Genomic DNA, 8,656 nt, shown 5'->3' on the forward strand with positions numbered 1-8,656 from the left:
TTTGTATCAAATTATTTGCGCGAAGATGTCAAATCTTCGCGCAAATAATTTTTATAAATAATACCGAAGCGAATAACAGGCGTGTTATTCGCTTCGGTATGACGTAACGTGAGCTGCTAACTTTACACACATACACTTAGCTGATATTAGTGTGTAGGTATTGTTTGATATTATGAGTGTGTCCTTTACGACCGGTTATACTCGACTGACTTACGTAGCGTCGAGACGCCGAATTGTTATTAGAAAAATACGTGCTTTAAATAAATTTTCCATCCAGAATTTTTTTTAGTTCAAGCTACTTCTGAGGCTTTTTGAATGCTATCTAGTCTTGGATAATCGCTGAAAACCATCTTCATGAGTTTAATTGCTCCTTTCTATAGGTACCTAGTCTATTTACTTGGAAAATGGGGAGGCCAAAACCTAAGTACTCTATCCTCATAGCGTGTCTGTAATAGTCGTAAGATCGCCGTCTTTTCCTAATTCTGCTTATAGAGCCTTTGTAGAGTTAGGGTTATAAGGTTCTAGAATTATTCAGGCTGCTTTTGTTTCGGTATTTTTTATATATTAACTTTAAAGTACTCAACATGTAGTAAGTAGATATTGAGGTATGTTTAAAAAAGACCAGCTGCATCTCCGTTATCCTCCATACAATCCATAAGCAAAGCCGCTGGGTAAACATTACGTCTCAGTTCAACAATGTAGTATACTCGAGTGTAATGAAAACAAAATTATACTTGTACCAAACGAGGAACCTGCGTGACTGGTCTACCAAAGAGCGGTCGATTGCGCCCGCGCGCCGCACCGCTCGCCGGCCGGTGCCGCGCCCCCATTCGACGCGATGGCGCTCCGCTCGTCACTCCTGCGCAACTGTGAGTTCAAAATACACCTTTTAACTTAATTTTACTTTAAAATTATTATCTTAACTTGTGCCTCGTATGATCTTTTACACGTGTACAAATACACTAGAAAAATAAAATAAAGTGTCTTGTTCTTTGTGTGTACATTGACAGTTGTCACGCATTTTGGTAGAGCTACAGGTTTTTAAATACTAATTGAATTCCTTGTAAGACGAGTTTTGTTTCTCATTATGCGCGATATTTTACGTGACCAAAGATATTTTGTTCAATGTTTCAGTAGAAAAAAGCACTAATGTGACGAGTAGGTACCTAAATAACTCAAGTGAAGTTATTGACTGTTTGCAAATCAGTTTCTAGATAAGGAAAACTGCAATTATTGATATTACGATGATCAGTAAAAACTCTATTATTATGTATAGAAAACTTATAATAAGTTCTCATCCAATCGCTTTATTTTTTACTTACACGTTCTTTATGCGTTTCAAAATTGAGTTTGTGAGAGCCAGTATTTGTAAAGGAATAACACATAATAGGCTATTTATCTAGAGAGACCTTGTATAAAGAAATTGCATTATAATCGGCTGAGCTCTATGAATGCAGATAACAATTATTTGCCTGTATGCTTTTACCTATTATTACGTGACAAGTGTACTCGATACGTTATAACACAGCATAGTTATGCAGCTGTTTAGTAATGGGAGGCTTTGCAACCGAAGTACTTATATTCCCGAATAGCTAACCATTTACATAGAAAAGCTTTTAAGAAGGTACAAAGCAAGTAGTGGAGGAGGGAGCGCGATACATAGAATACAGAATCAGGCATTTGATTTCTGTTTTTAGACGTGACTATGTAAACAAAAAATATGTACCACAAATTGATTAGGTACTTACTTCAGTGTGTAAAAATGGAAGAAAAAGTCAGATAGGTTCTAGACATCTGTGCTAAAAAACTACCCCAGACACTATCACGCTAAATACCTCTAGATACTGGACGCATTTTGTTTGTTTTTATAGATGCTTAATAATGTTGTTTCTTCGATTGCAGTTTTCAATGGAAGTCAGACTCGTCAGTTGCACGAGTTCAAGCAGAAGGAGCGGCAAGGAGTGGCGATACTGAGGGAAGTGTTAGAAGACCGCTTGCGGGAGATCAAGCGAGCTAAGACATGGAAACATGAGAGAGTACTCACTTCACCGCAAGATACCAAGGTAGGAGAGTGCAGAGCCGAAGGAGGAAGATTAAAAATACTTTGACGATTTCAAATACTTGCTAAAAGTTTATGAAATAAAGTATATTTGACTTTTAAGAGAGCCTGAAAGACGCCTTATATGATTGCGAAAGGTTTAAATTATGTGATAGTGTTCGTTAAACTTGCCAGTGAGAGTAAGCAGGTCTTCAGTCTGTCAGTCAAGGGGACTTTTTTATTTGTGCTGTGTCATACTCAGACGCGAAAAACCATTTGAGTCAATGAAAATTTGTATGAATTGTACCTGCGGTTTAGTACCCTGTCAGCACTGCCTATCATTGTCTTGTGAACACCCTCAGAAATACTAAACTGGCATTGTTTCATTACAAAGTGATAGTCCACTGCTTTTTATTGATTTTTAAGATAATAATACACTCAGTTGGACTAAAAAACGATGTCTGAAACAGATTTTAATGTTTACACGAGGATAATATGAGTTAAATCATGTATTAATACAGCCAAAACGATAAGTAATAAAAATATAGTTCTGAATATGATGAATTTCAACATTTATTTACACGAACATCATGCTAATTTGATTAGATGTTCGTTCGTTTGTCATACACCAATGACCACAGCTGTTTAAAGTTAAAATGGCGTCTTTTTACTTTGGTGTTTTGGTGTAAACAACTCCAGTTCAAGGATAATGAAAACATGTGGGCCGGTTATTTTTGCTACAAACATGTATTGATTACGAAACCCAGCTTGAGCTTATCGTCTGCACTCTTGATTGAAATACCGTATACATATAAATGTATAAACACCCTGCTGTAGGTGATTTATATTTATGGAGTTGCAAAAAGCGCGCTCCTGCAAAAGATTGAATAAGTCTGAAATATGTGTTGTTCAGTTTATTTGAATTGATTGAGGATATTTTTTGTTTTTCATTTCATTCCATAAATAGGTCATAGAATTAGTTGAAGGCCGGTTTCAATAAGATACAGGACGTAGAATAACTCAAATTCACAATTTCATTCTATAATTATCTTTTTCTGAAAGTATAATATAGTAACAAAAAGCAATTAGCTAGGGGAAATAAAATTTCATTGATTTGACAGCTTTATTACGAACTTACTTCATACCTAATTACGTCTATAGGTATAGGTAAGTACTCATAAACCTACAATGCAGTTACAAAGTGTCAATGTCCTTTATCTGCTAACATTATGACATAGTAGGTAAGGTATAATGAATAATACATATCTGTTTTGTTACAGGTGAAAATACAGGGTTCAGACAAGGAGTTTCTGAATTTCTGCGCAAATAATTATTTAGGTCTTTCAGTAAGTATTTTACTACCATTATTTTGTGAATATACTTGTATTTTACACACTCCTTGAGGTCTACGAGGCGAAAACGGACACCCCTTTGCATGAAACCTCCAATTAAACATAACTTAGCTTATAGGTACACAATATTCATTACACAATGTGTTTCTGCTTTAAAACTATACGATTAAAGTTACCTAACTAGACTAGTTGTTAATATTTGGGGTATTTTAGACTTTTTTACACTTTACAGTTAAATAAAAAAAATATTTAACTGTTAAGTGTAAAAAAAAAGTCATTTACAGTTACTCATGAATTACTAGCTAATTTCAACATGTAGCATAGATTTTATGTATAAACACTTTTTTTTTACATTTCTTGGCATGCTCGCTTATTAAAGTTTTTATTTATATCCAAACAGAGTCATCCTGAAGTAGTGGAGGCTGCTAGAGAAGGTTTGAAGAATTATGGAGCTGGACTCAGTTCAGTCCGGTTCATCTGTGGAACACAAACTATACATAAGGTAAGCTAACAATCATAACTTAAGTACAAGATATATGATAATAAAGCTCAAGGCTTAACAGTATATTGAAAAAACCACTGTCATTAGATATCTCTAAATTTGTGATGGTGCGAAGTTCTGCTTGAATTGAAATGTTGCTAAAATTAAATCATTGGTTGTAAGAGTTCAAATAGCTCATGAATTCTTTGGCGAAACTTCGGTATAACTAAATTACGACAAAATACATTCTAATGACAAAAATTATAGCTTATACCTAGTTTTCTAAAGCTTTAATGTCTATTGTCTATTATTATTTATTTATTGTTTAAGCGGTCACCTCGCCGCAACAACCGTAGCGCCGCGTGTGGTGGGTTCGAATCCTACCCGGGACAAATCTTTGTGTGATGAGCATGAGTATTTGTTCTGAGCCTGGTTGTCAATTTATCTATATAAGTATGTATTTAGAAGTATATAAGTATGTTTATCAGTTATTTGGTTACCATAGTACAAGCTCTGCTTAGTTTGGAATCAAATGACCGTGTGTGAGTTGTCCATTAATATTTATTTATTTATTTATTTATTGTATTTAGGAGCTGGAGAACCGTCTTTCCCAATTCCACGGTCGGGAAGACACGATCCTCTACGGGTCATGTTTCGACGCCAACGCGGGCCTGTTCGAGTCCATGTTGACGCCTGAAGACGCCGTGTTCTCCGACACCCTGAACCACGCCTCCATCATCGATGGCATCAGACTGTGTAAGGCGCAGAAGTTCCGCTATCCACATAGGGATTTGAATGGTAAGATTACAGCATAATAAACTTTGAAAAGTGAAAAATATATTAATGTACTACCAATTGTCTGAGAGCAGAGTATTGTCGTAATTCAGGAAAAATAATATTTTTTTTCTTTCCATTGGGTCAAGGGTAATATTAATTTCAACCATCATGTCATCTAATATTTTGATTGCTGAAAAGGTTGGAAAAAAATATGTCACTCGGTATATTGAGTAGGTAGTAGTTGTTGTACCGGATGACCGTAATTCGAATACAAAGGCCGTGGCGAGACTACAATAATTACATTAAAAACCACAAAAATGTGTATTACAAATTACAAATTGTTTTCCTGTTGACTTCCAATTAAGTTCATGTCACGCAACCCTCAGATTTTAAGGTTGGTTTCCTACGACGACGCGTAAGTAGTTGTAGTAATCTATCGCTATTTTGTTGTTATTACTGTTGTTGCTGTTGTTACCAATTTAATGAATTAAAATTTGAAAGCTTGCAGTAGGCACATCCATGGTATAACTTATATCAGTTGCTCTTGCACGCAAACACTTCCGTGACATTTTGACATACTGAGATGTAGTTTGTAACCTAGATGGCAACGTAGACTTTACCTGTGGGAAATCTTTCCACTCGGTTGTAGCCGCGGGCAGAAGTTAGTCGTTCAGAATACCTAATTTCTCCACAAAAGCATTCCAATAACTAGGTAGAACTAGGTACCTACTCAATTTCTTAACTTTTCTATCCAGAGCTTGAACACCTACTGGCACACAGCGAAGCCCGAGTGAAGCTCATTGTGACTGATGGTGTGTTCTCCATGGACGGAACGGTGGCTCCACTGAAAGGCCTGAGAGAGCTCGCGGACAGGTACCGCGCGCTGCTGGCGGTTGATGACAGCCATGCAACTGGCTTCTTCGGAGAAACTGGACGGTTAATATACTTTGAAACTTCTATAGAACTTGTACTTTTTTCCATACAACCTTTTTCAAAAATAAGGGTCCCTATCTTTGGGTATTTACCCGGAGATGAAGTAAATTTTCAAAAAGAAAAACTTTTTTTTTCTTAAAGTTGCGTCTAAGTTTATTGAACATCGTGTAAGAAGTTATTCACACAAATGTCAGTCTGTATAATAATAAGTATTTCAAGTTGATTTACATGACGTTATCATGCGAAATAATTGGGGCGCTACAGTGCATTCTGAAATCAGGTCATTACGTAGTTTTTCCTTATATAGGTACACTGAATGCACTTGTACATAATGAAGGTTATAATTAAGTACGTTTTGGACGTCATCGATCCTTTTTCTTTTTGTTAATTAAAATACTTTTGCCCACTTAAACCATTTTTTTTCTACTTTTACGATACAGGGCTAAAATAATTTAACTATGAAGAGCGTTTATACAAAATTGCTTGGTTTGTAACATGTCTCTACATATTATAAGTACTTGAAGGTCGCCGAGTGGCTGCGACATTTCGTGCCGTGTTTTTTACATTAAAATCAGAGTATTTCCTTATTGCAATGTCTTTTGTGTTATAAGATGTTTATGAATAAGTATTTTAAATTGTTTGTTTACAACGTGGTAGTTACTAAATTTGAATGCCAACCAAATGAAGAGGTCAATTAGTTGGCATTGAGATTTTACATTTCTTCTTGTTTAGAAAATTACTTTACACTAAAACTATTATATAACTACATCTTTGATTGAAGTATTCTTAACTGAAGAAGAAATTCAATATTACCGAACTACCTACTTCGTTGCTGACTACTGTTGATCATAGAGTCAAGTCCCTAAAATTTTAAAATAGGTACTTTCGATATAATTATTTGCAAAGTCGACAATTGATTCTACAACAGCAAAAAAACATCACAATTTCAGAGGTACAGAAGAATACTGCGGTATTATGGGTGCGGCGGATATCATCTGTTCAACGCTTGGTAAAGCAGTGAGCGGCGCGGCGGGCGGCTACACCACCGGCCCCAAGGAACTAGTTACACTGCTCCGTAATGTGTCCAGACCTTATCTGTTCTCTAATGCACCACCTCCACCTGTTGTTGCTGCTTCTTTGAAGGTAGGTTCTTGAAGAATCCTGGAGTATAATCCTAGTTAGAACATAGAGGTAGCTCTTTTGTTTTTACGAGCAAGCTTTGTGAATAGATTGATGTATTCATATGTATGGGGTGTGCTGAATGAGATTGTCTATTGTTCTCCATGTTTAGGCTGATAAATTAGCAGTTTTATATTTACAGCGTATATATGCGGAACATCTTTTAAACCTTTGGTACAATAAGTCTAGGACAGTATGTTTCAGGACTTTACAATCATATGAGTAAAAGATAGTTATAAACCCTACCGTGAAATCCGAAACTAGAATATTAATAAAAAGAATTAGTGGAAATAGGACTCGCAATGCTGTCTTTTAAACACTCCTGCAGAGACGCTATGAATACAATATACCTACTTACCATAATCTTGTTTCTTTCAGTCCCTAGACCTGGTGGAGCACAGTGGTGAGCTGCGTCAACGTCTCCGGGACAACACGCGAGCCTTCCGCGAAGGTCTCAAGGCGGCCGGTCTGACGGTGGCCGGGGACGACCATCCTATTGCACCTGTCATGGTCGGAGAAGCGCCGCTAGCTGTCGAACTGGCTACTGGGATGCTTGGTAATATTGATTGACTGTTTTAAAGAAGTCGGGGTAGTAATTTACTGCTGTAAACGAACAGTATTCTGAATGTTCGACTTGTAGATGGAGTCAGAAACACTAAATGGAGCTTCAAAACTTTAGTAGCAAACGCAGAGCAGCTAGCTAATTAATTAGGCGGCTAGGCTGAATTGGAACTGGGCAACATATTATGAGGAATTTGAGCAGCCTTTTCGATAGGTGCCTGGCAAAATAATAACTAAAATTCTATAGGTTTGCCCTGCTGGAGGAATGGCCAGAGGCCTTTGAAAGAGGATGAAGTAACTTTGTCTATCAGTATTTTTTAAGAGAAACGTTATTTTAGTGTACAATAATTATACAGTTTATTAACTAGGCTTTGTTTTATTTCTCAGAGCGCGGCATCTACGTGGTAGCGTTTAGTTACCCGGTAGTACCGAAGGGTGGCGCGCGAGTACGCGTGCAGCTCAGCGCCGCGCACTCGCCGCAAGATGTCAAGCGAGCTGTCGACGCCTTCGCTGAGGTCGGCCGCAAGATTGGCATTGTTAAGGCGTAAACTTTTCAATGATATTATGCAGAGTGGAATAAAATGGAGCGATGGAACAAAACTTGAATTGCTTGAATGCTTGAGTTTTCAGATTAGAAAAAACTACATTATTTTTTTTGATAGATCCTCGACGCGCGGTTCATATCAAGAATCTTTGAAACAGATATTCTTATTTTGAAATATAGAATCATGATTCATTTCAGTTTCCTTTCATGGCTCGTAATTTATTCCATCTTGTATAGAACAACTTTTTATTTGCTTTACGATCTCGAGAGGAGAAAGGGCTGTTTATTTTGTTACTAGATTGATCTAGAATCTGTTGAACAAACGATTATTTTTTATATAAATTCAATAAACTATATTTTTATATTCAGATTTTCGTCGTCACAGCCCTTGATTTTACGAATTATATATGGCTTTTATTATTCCTGTAGATATTGTTAAAGTTTGATAGCTGTTTCCAGATCTGTAACTTGTGAAATGCTTGACCCATTAACATCGATGTATTATTTTGTAAATACCATAGATTTGCTTATTGTTTGTGAATGTTTGAAATTATAGGACTGAACAAATGTTATAATTAAAGAGTTTTATTTTTGTATATTATTATTACAAAATAATAATGCCCCGTAGATAAGTCGATGTTATCCTCTCTCCACGAATTTAGCGCAACTAATGCTCCCTACTCACAAACGATGTTACGCGAAGGTTTTACTCTAAAACAAGTAATCCCAGCAAAATCCGCAAATTAAAGGAGTCCTTCATAAAAAAAATTACTCGATCGTACCGTGAGTTT

General features: G+C 36.4%; 1 protein-coding gene across 1 annotated transcript; it reads left to right on the plus strand.

Moving 5' to 3' along the window:
* Positions 1-726: 726 nt before the first annotated feature.
* Gcat (Glycine C-acetyltransferase) lies at positions 727-8,461 on the plus strand. Its single transcript, XM_076125211.1, has 9 exons — positions 727-869; positions 1,903-2,063; positions 3,319-3,384; positions 3,791-3,892; positions 4,462-4,669; positions 5,404-5,584; positions 6,532-6,724; positions 7,139-7,316; positions 7,709-8,461. The coding sequence occupies exons 1-9, from the start codon at positions 839-841 to the stop codon at positions 7,867-7,869; spliced, it is 1,281 nt and encodes a 426-aa protein (XP_075981326.1). The 5' UTR covers positions 727-838; the 3' UTR covers positions 7,870-8,461.
* Positions 8,462-8,656: the final 195 nt, after the last annotated feature.

Source organism: Anticarsia gemmatalis, chromosome 17 (assembly GCF_050436995.1).
Source record: "Anticarsia gemmatalis isolate Benzon Research Colony breed Stoneville strain chromosome 17, ilAntGemm2 primary, whole genome shotgun sequence".
Taxonomy (NCBI): Eukaryota; Metazoa; Arthropoda; class Insecta; order Lepidoptera; family Erebidae; genus Anticarsia; species Anticarsia gemmatalis.

Excerpts from the sequence above, each read along its gene's own strand:
- Gcat (XM_076125211.1), top strand. The coding sequence starts at position 839 with ATGGCGCTCCGCTCGTCACTCCTGCGCAACT. Across the intron at positions 3,893-4,461 it reads GAACACAAACTATACATAAG|GAGCTGGAGAACCGTCTTTC; the intron begins GTAAGCTAACAA and ends TATTGTATTTAG. Across the intron at positions 7,317-7,708 it reads ACTGGCTACTGGGATGCTTG|AGCGCGGCATCTACGTGGTA; the intron begins GTAATATTGATT and ends TTTATTTCTCAG.